Source organism: Salvelinus namaycush, chromosome 23, assembly GCF_016432855.1.
Source record: "Salvelinus namaycush isolate Seneca chromosome 23, SaNama_1.0, whole genome shotgun sequence".
Taxonomy (NCBI): domain Eukaryota; kingdom Metazoa; phylum Chordata; class Actinopteri; order Salmoniformes; family Salmonidae; genus Salvelinus; species Salvelinus namaycush.
The window spans coordinates 32,479,128-32,498,920 of record NC_052329.1 but is presented as its reverse complement, the minus strand read 5'-3'; the positions used below and the strand labels follow the sequence as shown (position 1 = coordinate 32,498,920).

General features: G+C 45.4%; 1 protein-coding gene across 1 annotated transcript; it reads left to right on the top strand.

The window, feature by feature from the left end:
• The first annotated feature begins 287 nt into the window (after positions 1-287).
• On the top strand, positions 288-18,388 carry LOC120018646 (proprotein convertase subtilisin/kexin type 7-like). The gene is made up of 16 exons (XM_038961845.1): positions 288-375; positions 1,675-2,148; positions 2,459-2,593; positions 2,986-3,151; positions 5,474-5,564; positions 5,797-5,851; positions 7,434-7,572; positions 7,655-7,755; positions 10,600-10,767; positions 13,776-13,880; positions 14,074-14,176; positions 16,480-16,636; positions 17,447-17,541; positions 17,681-17,774; positions 17,952-18,069; positions 18,152-18,388. The coding sequence occupies exons 2-16, from the start codon at positions 1,735-1,737 to the stop codon at positions 18,386-18,388; spliced, it is 2,178 nt and encodes a 725-aa protein (XP_038817773.1). The 5' UTR covers positions 288-375; positions 1,675-1,734.
• The last annotated feature ends 1,405 nt before the right edge of the window (positions 18,389-19,793 follow it).

The window sequence follows — 19,793 nt, the reverse complement described above, 5'->3', positions numbered from 1 at the left end:
GTAGCAACTAAAAAAAATTGATGTAGCAACATTCCTAGAGGTTATGATTATCTAGCTGTGAGAGATCTGTAAAAAGGTTATGATATTTCACCTTACTTTTTACCTGGGTCCCAGTATGTTTAGCTAACATTCCACTGCTTGTACTCCGTGTCATGTGCCAAAGATGTTTAGCATGACAAGGGACGCAATGACGGCTAAACATACTGGTACACATAATAAGACTAGATCTCCCCCAAGTGGAGAAACAAATGATAGACGGCCAAGTTGTTGCGGAAGTGACAACATTTCGGAAAACGACAGATGACAGTGAAATAGCTATCGCAAATGAAATTGTTGTCCACAAATAAACTGTACAATAAAGACGTCGACGAAAAGGTAAAATACATAAATCAGTATGAAATTTAGCCATGTTATTATAGTACTATACTTGCTTGCGTGTTGTGGGCTAGCTCTGACTACAACATCCGCATGTCAAATGAGCCATACTGTCAGTTTACAGCTCGCTAACTAACGTTAGTAGTTATCAGATTCAGTAACGACTTCTCTGGCTATTTACATAGCTAACTAGCTGTTGAATAAAAACAATACAGTAAGCTGTGTTTCAGTCGCTGTCGTGTTATGAAACGAGCTTCCAAATTGCTTTACTGTAGCCAGGACAGTAACGTTAGCAAACTACAGTACTATAGCTAGCTAGCCTACGTATACTGTACAGGTGGCTACACTCTTGAAACAAGCAATATTGGGGTTTTACATCGGTGTATGATATCTAGCCATCTTACTAGCTGCTATGTCAAGTTGATTACATGTATTTTGGAATTGGGATATAGGAAGCTGAGTAAGCTAGTTAGTTTGGTAGAAGTAGGCCAAACACCTACATGACATAGTTAACGTTAGCTAACAAACATGTTTTTCTTAATTTGTGAATATCTGTCAACATTGATATCCATACTCAATTAATTTACTGCTGAGTAACTGGTTGAACTGGTCAAACGACCCAGAAATGACAACCCAAGTCTTTCCCTTTGTTGATGTAGCCTAGCTTATTCTGCTTTGTAGCTAAATTCACCCATCTTAATTTACAAGATTGACAGATTGTGTACAAGTGGGTTGAAATGGCCTCTGTCCACACCCAGTAAAAAACACAATGTGTGTGAATTGGTGACACAAGTCTGTGTGTGCTGTAACATGAATAACACGCATGGTTGTCTTAGTCGGGTTATAGTCCTATTATTTCCTAACAGAGAAAAAGGGCATGTCAATACTCTGCAAAATATGCGTTGTTGACTTAGGCATTTTGTAGAACTTGAGTTGATTCATATGCTACATGGCGTTGTCCTTGTATTCTGTGGTTAGACTAGCCTATAATTAGCAGGATCATAGTGTCACATGGATATGGTACAACATGTACCTGCCGCCTCTCCAGTGTTAGTGTCATTAACAGCACAATGTTATATAGGGATGGTGCAGTGATTGGCTGGAGGTCTGATATGAACAGTGTGCCAAATGAAGGGTGTGTACCAATGTGTTACTTTGAGGGCTGTTGAATATGAGAACTGGGCTGTTGTTGTGAAATATTGCTACTGCCTTTTGAATACCACACTGTAGTGGAACCATCTCTCTTCTGTGTGTTCAGCTACCTTCTCTACTCTTCCTCACCACACTGTGTCTCCTCAGGCTGCAGGTCCTAATGTGGAGGCAGAGCAGAACTTGCGTTGAGCACCTGCCTGTGTTGCCATGGGTTCACCCCCCTTGTTCCTGCTCCTCCTGGGCCTGACCCCTATGCTCCGTCTGACTGTTCATACCCTCCACACGTCCGCCCCTCCCGTGGCTCCTCCACCCTCCTGTGGGCCGGGCCAGTCCTGGGCCGTCCGGTTGCACACAGACTCAGAGCTGCTGGAGGCTGACGGCTCCACCCTGCACGAGCTGGCCAGCATGGTGGCTGAGCAGGCTGGCCTGGAGAACAGGGGCCAGATAGGGCAGCTGGAGGGCCACTACCTGCTCTGTGCCGGCCCCGAGGAGGAGGGCAGACCGGGGGACGTGCTGGCAGCCCACCCTCATGTGCTCTGGCACTCCCAAGAGCAGGTCCTCAGCCGCTCCAAGAGGGCAATGGCCTTCAACGACCCCAGATACCCCTTACAGTGGCACCTGGTGAGAATTGGGCCTAATTTGTCTTTTATTATCTCTTCAGAACTGTTTCATAGCTAAGCAACATTTAGATCTACTTACTGCACACTTATAGCCTATAGAATATTCAGATCTACTTACTGCACACTTATAGCCTATAGACGATTTAGATCTGTAAGATTGCACAGTACTTTTTGAACTGAGTCGGCTATATGCCACGTTTATTTTCATTCCTAATTTGCAAACATTGTCTTGGACTCGAACCTTTGTCACTTCCCCGCTCTTCTCCTCCTCCATCCACGCTTTCTTCCTCCTCCTCTCCACCCACCCGCAGCATAACGATGTCAGGGAGGGCATGGACATCAATGTGACTGGTGTATGGGAGCGCAACATCACAGGGACAGGGGTGACAGTGGTGGTCGTGGATGATGGGGTTCAGCACACCCTCCAGGATATTCAGCCAAACTATGTGAGTTTCATGCTGGCTACGTCTAGGTCTATTTCCTTTTTAGCTTTTTGCTGTTAAAAAGCATTAGATGACACACACCCCAAAATATTTTGTAGAGGTTCTGACTAACGGAGAGTAAACTATAAAAAGAAAGTAAGTAGCACACTCTAATTATGCTCCAAAATATTTAATGGGTATCGCAACCAACGTTCCTGCACGCATTGCCTTCTTCAGTGTTAGGGTTCAGTGCCCTGAAAAAAGCACTGTGCCGAAACGTTGGTTGTGATACCCATAAAATATTTGGGAGTATAATTAGTGACTTTCTTTCTATCATGTCATCATCTAGTATGTTTTTTTCCAAATTCACATTCTCACAAATACGAATGTGGTCGTGCTTCGTTCTGTCCCTTTAGAGTCCAGAGGGCAGTTATGACTTGAACTCCAACGACCCGGACCCCATGCCCCACCCGGACGTCCTCAGTGACAACCACCACGGCACGCGCTGCGCCGGGGAGATTGCCGCCGTTTCCAACAACAGCTTCTGTGCTGTGGGCGTGGCCTATGGCAGTAAAGTGGCAGGTACGTTGTGTGTTTGGAAAGCTTGGTTATGGTGACTGGCAGAAGTTTTTCCAGGGTTGTGTTCATTAGTGCACACCGTAGCAAATAGGTTTGCACGGAAAATTAACATTTGTGCTGCTTATTGGACAAGATCATGTAATCCCTCTCTGTTTGTCTGTTTTCTTTAGTTTTGTGCCTAGAGGGGAATTCAGACCCAAGTTACGTGCACATAAATGGAACTTTATTCACTTTTTATGCACTTTTCTCTAAACGAGTATTCTGATCTTGAACTTGAGCATCAGGAAACGCATGTGACGGCCAGCTAAACGTTTGGGGTGGATATCATAGAAATTGAGGTGGCAGAGGTGTACGTTGTATTCTGACCTTGATTTAATTCCCTCATAACTCCACCACCTTAACGCGCAAGGAAGCCATGAATAAGGTCGAGCACCTGTCAGTTCAAAGTGGAAAAACATCTACTATTTCCGATAGATATAACACCCTTCTCCATGCATGGTAATGTAGAAGTTGATAAATTTTACATGCCCTGTCAACTGTGGGACCTTATATAGACAGGTGTGTGCCTTTCCAAATCATGTCCAATCAATTGAATTTACCAGAGGTGGACTCCAGTCAAGTTGTAGAAACATCTCAAGGATGATCAATGGAAACAGAATGCACGTGAGCTCAATTTCGAGTCTCATAGCAAAGGGTCTGAATACCTATGTAAATAAGGTATTTCTGTTTTTTATTTTTAATAAATTTGCAACAATTTCTAAAACCCTGTTTTCGCTTTGTCATTATAGGGTATTGTGTGTAGTAGATGAGGATTTTCTTTTATTTCATTCATTTTAGAATAAGGCTGTAACGTAACAAAATGTGGTAAAAGTCAAGGGGTCTGAATACTTTCCGAAGGCACTGTATACACTGAAGTAGGCTATAAATAGCTGTGCCATTATTCAGAATTTTATTGTATGTCCTCAAAATTTGCAGGAATGAAATGGAGACCGGAGCTATAGGCTTCTGTATCACCAAACCTACTGAGTTGATGTACTGTATGCGCTCTAGAATGTTTTAATTATAAGCACAGGTTTTTCTTTTATTTGTATCACGCTAAATATTAGCCACTATCGGTAGCCACCGTCAGTAATTCCCACATACATTTTATAGCAGTCACTTTAGTGTCAGTGTTGTTCAATTTGTAGCTTACATTTTGCATCGTTCCGTTTACCTTTCTTTCCTCTGTCACGTCCGTGTAGTTGTTTCTGAGGATTGCGAGAAAGTGTGGAACATATTAGGCTAACGTTGTGCAATAATTTGGGACATGTTAGCCTTTTTCAGAGTTTCCCAAACTCGGTCTTCGGGACAAGGGGTGTACGTTTTGGTTTTTGCCTAGCACTACACAGCTGATTAAAATGATCAAAGCTTGCTCATTCGTTCATTATTTGAGTCAGCTGTGTAGTGCTAGGTCAAAAACCAAAAGGTACACCCCTTGGGGTCCTGAGCACCGAGCTTGGGAAACCCTGGCCTATTTGAATCGTTATGGAACTCATACCACAGCCTGGTGCACAGTTCACGACGACTGGATCGTTATCATACAGTTCCATGATTAGTAGGGTAGATTTATAGGACTATTGTTCAACCCCTATTGTGCACTTTTCTCACCTTCCAATATTTTATGGCTTGCACAATTCAATATGGCAACTTTGAGGATGAATCAAACCACTGTATTTTTCATTCATCAATATATTTTGTGCGTAAAGGCTCCAGACCAGGATTTATAAATACTTTCCTAACCCTAAATTATCTACAAGATTAGAGTATTTTAAAATCAACCATTTGTTGTGGAAACGGAGACAAATATGCATATATTTAATGTCTTTCTTTTATCTATCCCTAGTATTCTGAACCCATTCTCTCTATATATGATATTTTCAGTCAAGAATTCAAATTAAAGGTACACCGAATGTAAACGGATGGCTTTAGATAAATGTACTGAAAACCCCATTGACTGAGAACTCCATGAGGAAATCTGTTGGCCAGCAAGTGGGAGGGTTTTCAGCAGTTTAATTAAATATATTCAGTGCGCATAGTATGCCTCTCCCAAAGAGCTCGTTGCGCACCTGCATAAGGTAAGTCTGAATACCACATACTGAGATGTGCTGAAATCAAAATGTGTAGGAAATGTATGCCTTTCCTAAGTCTGAATCAGGCCCCTAGTGAATAAAACCTTGGTCTGGTCAGGTGCTGAGAAAAATCTCATGGCCCTAGTTATGTAGATGGTGCTATGAGATTCTTTTATGTTTTGAAGTCCTTTCTTCACGTCATGTTTTGTCTGTTCAGGTATCAGAGTCCTGGATGGTCCGCTCACAGACAGTATGGAGGCGGTGGCTTTCAACAAGCACTACCAGATCAACGACATCTACAGCTGCAGGTACAACAGCGAGCAGCTCAGCCTCACAGGACTCTGAACATGCTTGGTTTGCTTATAATCTCAGCGTAAAGCAAACTACTAAGCGTAATATACAGCCAACCACCGCTCTAAGCATAGTTATAAAGATATGCCCTTCTCGCTCTAGATTCCCTTCCCCTGCTGCTCTTCAGTGGCTGTAGGAAAAATGTGTCTGACTTGACTGTTCTCTCCTCTTCCCTTTCCTCCTCCTCAGTTGGGGTCCTGATGATGATGGCCGCACTGTTGATGGACCACACCCCTTGGGCAAGGTTGGTTTGGATACAACATACGTTACTACACACAACCCATTTCTAACACGTATTGCCAGTCCTGGTCTCTTTATAGAAATGCATTATGAGAATGCATTTTTGCACCACTCTTCTGTACCAGCAGAGGGCAGTATACTGTTGCACTCTACAGGGCACAGTTTGTGAGTGTCTTATGAGACCAAAAAAAAGAGAGAGAGAACGTCTCTCACACACACACACATTCTGAATCGAGACAGAGTGTCTGGCTTTTTCTGGTCATGTTCGTTGCCTAGGTGTTCCTCGCTCTCTGAATGGCTTTGGCAGGCACTGTGGAAATGAATCAGAACTACCAAATCCCCTCAGCCAGTCCTCATGGTCTAATAGAAATTCATGCTAGCTGCGGCTTCCAGCTTTTCACAAACCTAAGAATGGAGGTATACACACATAGTGATCATATAGTTATAGGATTATAGTGACATACACTGAGCATACCAAATATTAGAAACACCTTCCTATTATTGAGTTGCACCCCCTTTTGCCATCAGAATAGCCTCGTTGGGGCATGGACTCTACAAGGTGTCGAAAGCATTCCACAGGGACGCTGGCCCATGTTGACTCCAATGCTTCCCACAGTTGTCAAGATGGCTGGATGTCCTTTGGTTGGTGGAAAGAGGGGTACTTTTTACCCCTCTTTCTCCCCAATTTTGTGATATCCAATTGGTAGTTCGTCTTGTCCCATTGCTGCAATTCTCGTACGGATAGGCGAAGGTCGAGAGCCACGCGTCCTCCGAAACACGTTCCTGCCAAGCCGCACTGCTTCTTGACACACTGCTCGCCTAATCTGGAAGCCAGCCTCACCAATTTGTCAGAGGAAACACCGTCTAACTGGCGACCGTGTCAACGTGCATGCGCCCGGCCCGCCACAGGAGTCGATAGAGCACGATGGGACAAGGACATCCCGGCCGGCCAAACCCTCCTCCAACCCAGACGACGCTGGGCCAATTGTGCGCCACCTCATGGGTCTCCCGGTCGCGGCCGGCTGTGACACAGCCCGGGATCAAACCCGGATCTGTAGTGACACCTCTAGCACTGCGATGCAGTGCCTTAGACCGCTGCGCCACTCAGGAGGCCCGGTGGACCATTTTTGATACACACAGGAAACTGTTGAGCGTGAAAAGCCCCAGCAGCGTTGCAAATCTTGACATAAACTAGTGCGCCTGGCACCTACTACCGTACCCCATTCAAAAGCACATAAATCTTTTGTCTTACCCATTCACGCCCTGAATGGCACCCATGCACGATCAATAACTCAAGGCTTAAAAGGTCTCCTCCCCTTTATCTACACTGATTTGAAGTGGATTTAACAAGTGACAGCAGTAAGGGATCATAACTTTCACCTGGTTAGTCTATATAATGGAAAGAGCATGTGTTTTGTATACTCAATATTGAATATTCAGGTATGACTAGGCCTGAGAATGCTGCTCACCAATGAGGACCATTGTTAACCATTTAAAAATGTTACTATATACTCTGGTTGGCTGTATAAGTCTACAAGAAGTTACTAGGCGTGACTGAAGCAAATGTTTCCTTGTTTTGCATGTAGGCGGCGCTGCAGCACGGAGTGATTGCTGGCAGAAGGGGCTTCGGCAGTATCTTTGTCGTCGCCAGTGGCAACGGAGGCCAGTACGAGGACAACTGCAACTACGATGGCTATGCTAACTCAATCTACACTGTTACCATTGGTAAGTGAATAGGAGCAATGTTGTCTGTCTCTGTGTGTGTGTGGTGGTGAGTGTTTTCTAATTGTGTGTGTGTCTCTTGTAGGAGCAGTAAATGAGGAAGGGAAGATGCCCTTCTATGCTGAGGAGTGTGCCTCCATGTTGGCTGTCACATTTAGCAGTGGAGGCAGAACGCTACGCAGTATTGTGAGTCTGTACTAGTAACAAACACACACACCATTTAGGGCGTTATCACACAGTTCTGAGTTATAGTTCGAATCAGAGTTCGATTATATGTTGTATTTTTTTCATGTGGTCCGTTTGGTTTCACGTCGCCAAATGTCAAGAAGCATAACTTGTGTGTCCCAAACTTCATCACTAACTTAATTTCGTCACTAACTATATTCCATAGCCTATATCCCCGGGTATAGCCCCCTCCCCTCTCCCCTAATCCGCATCGGATGCAATCAATCGCTGCTACTCACAGAATGTTTCAGCGATACCAAGTTAAAGTACTGCGTGCAATTCATCAAATGCTCTGTCAAACAGCCAATAATACTGCGCACCTCTGGTGCTTTTCCTGTGTTTGGGCCGGACTGCATTCTCACCTGCGGTGAACTGCACCATGGTACCGATGGAATCCCCCTTACAAAGACTTGTTGTGCCTTGCCCCTTAAGACATCGATTGATGTGAAAGTTAGACAGTGGGATATTGACAGATGATACTGTGCCAATCAGACATCTTTGAATGAAGCAGAGAGGACACATTGATGGCTAGTGAGTTAAAGGAAAACCGCCCAAAAACGATCTTTTGGGTGCTTAGTCCATTGTTGATATAGTCCCAGAACGTTTTGCATGTCAGCAATCAAATTTTCAAGATACATAACTTTCAAAGTACAGAAATACAGTCGGTATGCTGCATTTTGCATCATGTGATGCTGCGTTTTGAGCGAGGGCAAAGGAGAGGGTTTTAGGAAACTAGAGAGGAGATCTGTAAGGCAAAACTCTGTTTGCTGCTGTTTGTTGCCATCTCCTGGGTAACATGGTTTGGCCGGGTGATGTAAGCCCCGGGTTAAAACCATCAGACTCTCAACTGGCATCTGTGACTTCCTGAAAAGCCAAATCCACCACTTAACACCAGGCCAAGTGGTTTTAGGGCTAGGCTCTAGCTCTTCTACCCTGTCGCACGAGTGCTCTGCACATACTGTGTGTATCCCACACGGCACCCTATTCCCTATATAGTACACTTCTTTTGACCAGTAGTGCGCTATAAACGCAACAGGGTGACATTTGGGATACAGCCACTGTATCCACCCACCATCCCAACTGCCTCTAGCTGCCATGTGCTATGCTGCAGTGCCACCACTGCTATGCACCATTCCCTCATCACATTCACAACACATGGGTCCCATTTGATGTTGAGCAGTGCTGCATTCTGTGAGCTCTCTCCTCTGCTCTGTGCTTTCATGGCTTTGCTTTAAATTAGAGAAGGCATTCTAGTTGACATATGTCTGTGGATTCTTCCTCCGTCCCTATCCCTCTACAGCAGAGAGGCCGCATGTCGTGTTCCCGTCAGACTCTCTCCTCTCGGTGTCCGACCAGGCCTGTCGTCACCTATGATCAAACACCCCTAGCTGTATGTCTGTCACCAACGCTCCAGAGAGGTCCCTTACTCCTCTGGAAGACTGGCTGTTTAGACGGCTCTGTTTGGATCTGTACTGCAATTCTGCGTCCCAAATGGATCCCGATTTGTTTTCCTTTTTTATAGTGCATTATATATTTTATTTAATTTTGACAGGGAGTCGATGCTGAGACCAAGGTCTCTTTTTCCAGGTGAGGCCTGTATAGCACCACAATACAATAAAGACATTAAACTACACATTCATATAAACATTATCGTACACGAAAAGCCAAACACAATCATAAGAAACCGACACAATCTTCAGTGAAAAGGTCCCCTTTGGCAGGAAGGCTCCTGCCATGGTGCTGCCATGGTGCTAGACTGGACGCCGTGCCTGGACTGGGCACCGGCGCAGAGGAAGGCTCCTTCCCTGGAGCGGGACTGGACACCGTACGTCCAACCCAGCTCCTAGGCCAGAGCCTTCCTCTGCGCCGGCCTCTTCAGTGAAAAGGTCCCGCTCGTACGTCTGTAGGTTAACAATGAGACAAGGTATGGCGGAAGTCTATGCAACAGGGCTTTATAGACGAAAAGAGAGCAATGCATCGATCTTCAAAGAGGGCCAGGCTACTTTCTGATGCGAAATGATGTGTACTGAACCTATTGCCCATAATAAAGCGCATAGCTCTATGATAAACTGCATCCAATGGCTTCAATACAGTGGCAGCTGCATTCATATAAACGTGTATACGGGTCATTTGAATGCTGCGCACCTCAGTACATACCATTGTCAGGCATATTATGCTCATAAGCTAGTACATATGCAACAATACACCCTATACTCTAATCCAAAAGTACACACATCACAGAGCTCGTACGTTCTTCTCTCTTTGTTTACGTCAAATATTGAGCCCATGACTATCCAGGGTATTTCCCACTGAAGTCCAATAGGGAATAGGCTCTCGTTTGGGACGCAACCATAGTAGTTACTCTCCATTGGAAGGGCTGTGGGATCTATGCTAGTATGCAGGTCTGAAATGCTTGAGCATGTCAGTGATCATTCAGTAAGGCTGAAACGGTGTCTATAGAGCCGGTAGAAATACATGTGAAGGGAGAAAATGGCATCTTTATCTGTTACCCCCCCCCCCCCCCCCGGCAGAGATGTTTATCAGTGACTCCCATCATCAGCCTTTTTCTCCCTGCTGTCTCCCTGTCCCTGTATTCCTATCAATCTCTCTCCCTCCTTCACCACTTCCTGTCTGTCTGTTTTAGCACTTCTCTACTTTTCCTCCACCTTAAGACCCTCCAACTCTCTCCATGTTTTATTTTCCTCCCTAGTCGTCACATAGCTCCTTACCACTGGCTGTTTGTAATAGTGTGAGAGTGTTTTGTCTGCATACATGTTTATGACTATTCTGTCTCTGTGTGTGTAGGTGACATCAGACTGGTCACTGCAGCAGGGCACGGGCTGTACTGACGGGCACACGGGCACCTCGGCGGCGGCACCCCTGGCGGCTGGCATGGTGGCTCTGATGCTGCAGGTCCGGCCCTGTCTCACCTGGAGAGACGTGCAGCACGTCATCACCTACACAGCCACACAGGTACAATCTACATGACAACAAGAGTGACATCACCACCTACACAGGTACAATATACATGACAGAGTGACATCACCACCTACACAGCCACACAGGTACAATCTACATGACAACAGAGTGACGTCACCACCTACACAGACACAGGTACAATATACATGACAACAGAGTGACATCACCACCTACACAGCCACACAGGTACAATATACATGACAACAGAGTGACATCACCACCTACACAGCCACACAGGTACAATCTACATGACAACAGAGTGACATCAACACCTACACAGGTACAATATACATGACAACAGAGTGACATCACCACCTACACAGCCACACAGGTACAATATACATGACAACAGAGTGACATCACCACCTACACAGGTACAATCTAAATGACAACAGAGTGACATCACCACCTACACAGGTACAATCTAAATGACAACAGAGTGACATCACCACCTACACAGGTACAATCTAAATGACAACAGAGTGACATCACCACCTACACAGGTACAATCTAAATGACAACAGAGTGACATCACCACCTACACAAGTACAATCTAAATGACAACAGAGTGACATCACCACCTACACAGGTACAATCTAAATGACAACAGAGTGACATCACCACCTACACAGCCACACAGGTACAATATACATGACAACAGAGTGACATCACCACCTACACAGCCACACAGGTACAATATACATGACAACAGAGTGACATCACCACCTACACAGGTACAATCTAAATGACAACAGAGTGACATCACCACCTACACAGGTACAATCTACATGACAACAGAGTGACATCACCACCTACACAGGTACAATCTACATGACAACAGAGTGACATCACCACCTACACAGGTACAATCTACATGACAACAGAGTGGCATCACCACATACAGACACACAGGTACAGTCTACATGACAACAGAGTGATGTCACCACCTACACAGACACACAGGTACAATCTACATGACAACAGAGTGACATCACCACCTACACAGGTACAATCTACATGACAACATAGTGACATCACCACCTACACAGACACACAGGTACAGTCTACATGACAACAGAGTGACGTCACCACCTACAGACACACAGGTACAATATACATGACAACAGAGTGACATCACCACCTACACAGGTACAATCTACATGACAACATAGTGACATCACCACCTACACAGACACACAGGTACAATATACATGACAACAGAGTGGCATCACCATCTACACAGGTACAATCTACATGACAACATAGTGACATCACCACCTACACAGGTACAATCTACATGACAACAGAGTGACATCACCACCTACACAGGTACAATCTAAATGACAACAGAGTGGCATCACCACATACAGACACACAGGTACAGTCTACATGACAACAGAGTGATGTCACCACCTACACAGACACACAGGTACAATCTACATGACAACAGAGTGACATCACCACCTACACAGGTACAATCTACATGACAACATAGTGACATCACCACCTACACAGACACACAGGTACAATCTACATGACAACAGGGTGACATCACCACCTACACAGGTACAATATACATGACAACAGAGTGACATCACCACCTACACAGGTACAATCTACATGACAACATAGTGACATCACCACCTACACAGACACACAGGTACAATATACATGACAACAGAGTGGCATCACCACCTACACAGGTACAATCTACATGACAACATAGTGACATCACCACCTACACAGGTACAATCTACATGACAACAGAGTGACATCACCACCTACACAGGTACAATCTAAATGACAACAGAGTGACATCACCACCTACACAGGTACAATCTACATGACAACAGAGTGGCATCACCACATACAGACACACAGGTACAGTCTACATGACAACAGAGTGATGTCACCACCTACACAGACACACAGGTACAATCTACATGACAACAGAGTGACATCACCACCTACACAGGTACAATCTACATGACAACATAGTGACATCACCACCTACACAGACACACAGGTACAATCTACATGACAACAGGGTGACATCACCACCTACACAGACACACAGGTACAATATACATGACACCAGAGTGACATCACCACCTACACAGCCACACAGGTACGATATACATGACAACAGAGTGATGTCACCACCTACACAGACACACAGGTACAATCTACATGACAACAGAGTGACATCAACACCTACACAGGTACAATATACATGACAACAGAGTGACGTCACCACCTACACAGCCACACAGGTACAATATACATGACAACAGAGTGACGTCACCACCTACACAGACACACAGGTACAATATACATGACAACAGAGTGACGTCACCACCTACACAGCCACACAGGTACGATATACATGACAACAGAGTGACATCACCACCTACACAGCCACACAGGTACAATATACATGACAACAGAGTGACATCACCACCTACACAGCCACACAGGTACAATCTACATGACAACAGAGTGACATCACCACCTACACAGGTACAATCTAAATGACAACAGAGTGACATCACCACCTACACAGGTACAATCTAAATGACAACAGAGTGACATCACCACCTACATGCACACGTCACAGTCATGTAGACATACAGTGAGCTCTAAAAGTATTGGGACATTGACATACTAACCTCTCACCGTTATAATAACAGTGGAGGTTAGCATTTTTGGGGGGTATGATATTTGTCCCAATACTTTTGGTCCCCTAAAATGGTAGGATTATGTCCAAACAGTGCTCTGGTTTCTAAACGGTTCACCTGATATGGATGAAAATGCCCTCCAATGAAAGCTGACAGTCTGGTATCATTTCAAATCCAGAGTGCTGGAGTACAGAGCCAAAAGAACAAAACAGTCACTGACCCAATATCATTTTGGACCTCCCTGTATGACTCCCCTTTATGTACTGTATAATGAATCACTGCTACACAAGCACATACAGTTCCTAATTGTGTGTGTGTCTGTAGTATGATGTGCAAGGGGACTGGAAAATCAATGGAGCGGGCTTCCACCACAGTCACCAGCACGGCTTCGGCCTGCTCAACGCCTGGCGGCTGGTCAACGCTGCCAAGGTACCTCTCCACCTCACCCACTCCCTTCCTAATGTCTCAGAAGCACACTAATGTCAAGCTTTACCAACTACACTACTGACACCGTTAGGAGTGGTAGGGATTTTCTTTCAGCTAATTCAATATTCTGCTCATTTAAAATAGACTGAGGGTATACATGTGAAAGTTTTTTGTTTTGTGCGTGTGTATTAATCAGGTGTGGGAGATGGTGCCGTTCCTAGTGTCCTATCAGAGCCCAGTGCTGAAGGAGGAGGAGCTTATCCCAGCCTATCCGGATCAACTCAACCTAACCTGGAACGGTTGGTAGAGTTTGTGTGTGTGAGAATGAGCAAGCAAGCGAGTCTGAATATTTGCAGTTTCTTTTCTCTCTGCCAGTGCTCTCCAGAGAGACCCTCCCAACAGGCAATCAGCAGTCTGCCCTTATTAGGCAATGTTCTTCAGAGTCTCTCTGTCACTGGGTATACTGACTAAACTATGGAGGAGAGAACACATCCCTACGTTCCCGCTCTCTCCCTCTCTGACACACACACAGTGTCACAGCAGAGATGTCTGTATTCCTCCCTCCCTCCCTCTCTCTTCTTCCCTCCTAGCCCAGCGTATGCAGCCTGTGTGTTGCCTGTTCTGTGGTCAGCAGCAGAGCCAGAAGCACTGTTTTCCTGCTGCTGCACAGCCGTGTGTGTGTCTGTACAGTCTCACGTGACTAGGGTTTCTAAGGACAAAGCAGAGGAGGAGTTGTTGACAAAGGCTAAATGTTTTAGTCCAAGTGAGACATGCGTTTAGAATGAATGAAATTCGAGATGTAAATCGACTTTGTATTTATACATGAAAATTATATTTCCGCTCATTGAAAAGTAAGCTAGTTTTGGTTATTCCCAACGATACATGAAGCAGGTTGTTATGTTAAACTACTCCATCGCTAGGCTATTTGTTGTCCTTGTTGCTATGTGTTTTGGCCGGTCCATTAGCTTAAGGTCCAGTGGTTAGTATGATCACTATTTCCTTCCCATGTGAAAAGGGAAGACTAGAGTGTTCAGTCCCAAACGTTGGATTCCCAAACGATAGGCGCGTGTTGTTGTTGAAAAGAAAAGCCGCTGTTAAAATCGTCTTAAGATGTTTATCAGGAGAGGAATGTATGGGGTGCACGCCAGGCCAGCGCTGATTAAAACCTCTGCCATTCAAACTGTGCATCCTAAATGGCACTCTGTTCTTATAGTGCACGAAGTCTGACCCGGGCTCATAAGGCTCTGATCAAACGTCATGCAAATATCTAGGGGACCACTTGGGATGCAGATACAATCTCTGGCTTATTAATCTTCCCGTGTGTCGGAGAGGGAGAGAACAATAGAAGCAAAGCATAGCCGTTGTGTTGATTTAGCGTCATTGAGTTGATTATGCAGACCTCCATATTGGTGAAAAAGATTCTATCATTTCAGAGCTTGGAGCATTTGGTTTGCAACAAGTTTGTGCATCATTTAATATGAAACGTGTATGAAAAGGCAGTAACACACTCTTAAGACACACCAGTCGTGATTATGTGGATGAGGAGTGAGATTCTCATTAAAGGTCACTGTGTGGGAGGGTCTCTGAGGAACTCTTACCAGTCCTGTATGTTTGGAAGATGATTGGACTCCAGGAAGAGTCCATACTTTCCCCCCTCCCTCCATCCATCCTGCTCTACCCCTATACACTCTGCCCCTCTCTCTGCACCCCTTCACCACCAGTCTCTCTTCCTCCACACCTTTGTATATCCCTCCCTCTAGCTCTCCTTCCTTGGCCTGGGGAAGTGTTTTTCCCTAGATGGTAATGGAGCATTAAGGCCCATTAGCAAACAGGGGGTGAGGAAATGCCAGTGAATTACAGTACGCTGCTGCTGCAGGTCAGGAATCCAGAGCGAAACGGAGGCTCCGCTGTGAGGGACTACAAGTCTGTCTGCTCTTTGCATGTTCTACGACTGAGACATATTGTATTCCTCTGGGGGCGGGGGGGGCGTGAACATTTTACTCTACTTGTGAGTACCAGATGTCCTCTCAAGAATTGGCAGTAGAATATCAGCAAGAGAGCCATTGCACAGTGGATGGTGTAGTGACACTGTTAAAGGCTTCGGGGGGAGATTTGGGTGTAAAAGGAGACCATTCAGACAGCAGTCAAGTTCCGAAAATGTAATTGAATGTCCCAACAGGCACCTGATACAATTGCTAAAACAATATATAGTCATTCTGAATGAAGAAGACATGGATCATTACAGACACTGGGTAATATGAGACAGATGACACTTTCAACAACGTTCAATTAAACATGAGGACAGTGATACATGATCTTGAACAGAGGCGAAAACAAGATTGCAGGTGTCTGGGACAGACGCATATACAAAGATCTTATCGGGAAATACAGTTTCACACTAAATGGAATGGCCTTAGATGGCCTTAAATTAAGATTTGACCTATGGGCAACCAGAGTAAAGGTCAATCACGTGTGGCCACAGCCGACCCTTCACTGTTTATATGTAGTTTTCATTGGCTCCTCTGCTCTTCCCCTCGCTCTGCCATTCTTATAGAAAGACATATAGTCATTCATTAGGATCTCTGTACTCCTCTCACCCCAGTCACAGCAGCTGACCTCAGGCAGTCCGGGATGCAGACCTTGGAGCACGTGTCTGTCACCTTGACGATGGTCCATACTCGCCGCGGCAACGTGGAGATTGTACTACTCTGCCCCAGTGGCATGACCTCACTCATCGGGGCGCGCCGTACTCTTGACATGTGAGTTTGCGCACGCACACAAATCGAATGAAAAGCTTATTAGTCACGTACATAGATTTGTATAATGTTATCGCAGGTGCAGCGAAATGCTTGTTTCTAGCTCCAACAGTGCAGTAATAACTAGGGATGCACGAAAACTCGGTGAACATATCGGAATCGGCCGATATTAGCTACAAATGCCGGCATCGGCCTGATGTCTAGTTTTACGTCGATGTGAAAAACCGATGTCAAAGCTGACGTGCATACCTATATAACGTAGGTACATGACGTAATGACGCCACGTAACATTTAGCGCTACACGTGCAACACAGCATTCCTCACCTAGCCCACAATGTCTGCTGTGTGGATCGAGCAGTCAACAAGTCAAGCAGTCATTTAAAAGAGTAAGAACATTTCAGCGAGACAACTCAAAGGCGAAATCCATTAAAGCCAAGATAATGGAATTCATTGCTCTTGACAATCAACCGTTTTCTGTCGTGGGTGATGTTGGCTTTCGCCGACTGGTCGAGCACCAGTACACACTACCTAGTACTCTATTTTTCAGAAGTCCCTGCAGCGGTGTCCCTTCCAACATCTAGTGGAAAGCCTTCCCAGAAAAGTAGAGGCTGTTATAGCAGCAAAGGGGGAACCAACTCTATATTAATGGCCATGAATTTGGAATGAGATGTTCAATGAGAAGGTGTCCACATACTTTTGGTCATGTAGTGCATGTACACACTGATTTTAGTTTTACATTTTATTCACTTACTCTAAAAAAACATTGCACAAAATATGACATCCTTGCCTCTGTCCTTTTGTGTGTTACTCCAGGGATACCTCTGGTTACTCAGACTGGACGTTCTCCACTGTGCGCTGCTGGGGGGAGAGAGCCGAGGGCCAGTACAGGCTGCAAGTCTCTGACCACAGTAAGGACCAGTCTTTGTCTCTGTCATTCACCTGTTTGCCACTGACTACTACATGACCCTGGCTACAGTATGAGCTCTCTGCTGCTCAGTCATCATCTCCTCCCCCCCCTCTCTGTCCTTGTCCCTTTCTTTCTTTTAGAAGACCCTGGGTTGACCCTGGGCTCTCTGAAGCACTGGAAGCTCACTCTGTACGGCTCCTCTCTGTCCTTCGAAGAGGTCAAGGAGAGACAGAGGTCAGGAGACACATCACTGTTAAAACAGCAGCCTGCGTTAATATAAATAGAAAATATGTATAATTATATTTATTATGCATTTCTGGATGCTCTATTTTTAAAGGGAAGGGATGTTTTGTCATTGGTGCTCCCTTAGTGGATGTGAGCATTGATTTGGTTGTGTGTTTTGATTGACAGTGTAGTGGAGGAGGCTATGGGGGGGCAGTATCTGGACAGCAGTTTCTCCCTGCCCTGTCCTGCAGGCATGGACATCCCCTCTGAGACGGTCAGCCCGTTCACCTCCAAGAGCCTCAAGGTATGTTACACACACTCACACAAAATAAATATGCCTAATTTTGTAATTCCCTCCCCTCACCCATCACCATGTCTCTGTGTAGTCTCTGCTACTGCTGGGCTGCTTTGCTCTCTTCTGGTCCCTGTACTACACCCTGGAGGTGACCCTGGCCAACCTGGACTTTAGGGGACTGTGTCGGCGGGGCAGGGGGACGCGGGGCTCCCGCGGGGGACGGGGGAGAGGCACTGGAACTCTGGGGGACAACTCTGAGCTGGAGATGCAGAGTGTGTTGGACTCAGAGTACAAGGTGCCCTTCATCACTGGAGACACTGCCACATAACACTGGAGAAAACCTCTGTCCTTTCTCCTTACGACATCCCACCCGCTGCTCAACAGTCTGGGCCTGGCACCAGTGGGGCCAAGTGAGCTGAACTGGAGACTGAACTATGTGGGCTGGAACTGTGTGCTCACTGGCCAACCCATTGCTCCCCAAGCCTGTGGCCTTTTATCAGTGTTGCAGTGCCCCATGTGTGTGTGAGTAAGTGTACTGCGGTGGAGCAACCTAAACCTCCTGGATCTCTCAGGACCCTCCGGTCTCACCTAGCAGTGCTATAGAGGTGGTAGTTTGGCTTGGTCTTTGGGTTGGAGTATATATCACTAGTTTGGTTCAGTCCCATACCTGGGTCTTTTAGTGTGGGACTAGGTGTGCCAGACAACCAGACAGAGCATCACTCCCGGGGCGGTTTCCTGGACAACCAGACAGAGCATCACTCCCGGGGCGGTTTCCTGGACAACCAGACAGAGCATCACTCCCGGGGCGGTTTCCTGGACAACCAGACAGCATCACTCCCAGGGCGGTTTCCTGGACAACCAGACAGAGCATCACTCCCGGGGCGGTTTCTTGGACAACCAGACAGAGCATCACTCCCGGGGCGGCTTCCTGGACAATGATTAAGGCTAATCTTGGTCAGGATTAGGTTTAGTCTGGGTTTATGTCAAACTTCTAAAGTTTTTTTAGGTGTGTACCATGGGAAGGCATTACAATGCTGTGTGTGTGAATGTGTTTTAAAATGTCAATTGTGTTTGGTTTTGAGGATGTGTGTGAGTGATGGAGTGCTCTTGATTATGGTTACTTTTTAAGTTATTTTTTAATTAAAGGTGTTACTCATAGGATTTTATAAAAATGTTGCATTGTAATTTCAGAAAATGTCCATAATACACTGTGTACAAAACAAACACCTTCCTAATATTGAGTTGCACCCTCCCTTTTGCCCTCAGAACAGCCTCATTTTGTCGGGGCATGGACTCTACAAGGTGTCAAGCATTCCACAGGGATGATGGCACATGTTGATGCCAATTATTCCCACAGTTGTCAAGTTGACTGGATGTCCTTTGGGTTGTAGAACAAGTTGGTTTCAGTTTTGGTCCACCAGCTTCAAACAGCTGTAAAAATAAAATATATACCGTTTATTTTTTGTTATTGAAAATATATTTTGCAATGATTTAGATGGTACAATGATTCCCAACACTATTCAATGCTTGTTTTCGCACATAAATTGAGCGAACAGTGTTGAATTTGAGAAACTAGGAAATAAGCAATTTCCACTAGATAAGTCAGAACAGCTTTCCTATTTTAACAACAGATGCCGTTCTGGTGGGAGAATATCACAGCCAATCACAACACTAGCTGGTAAGATAATACTGTGAAACACTAGCGACAGATATTTTATGGACATTTTCTGAAA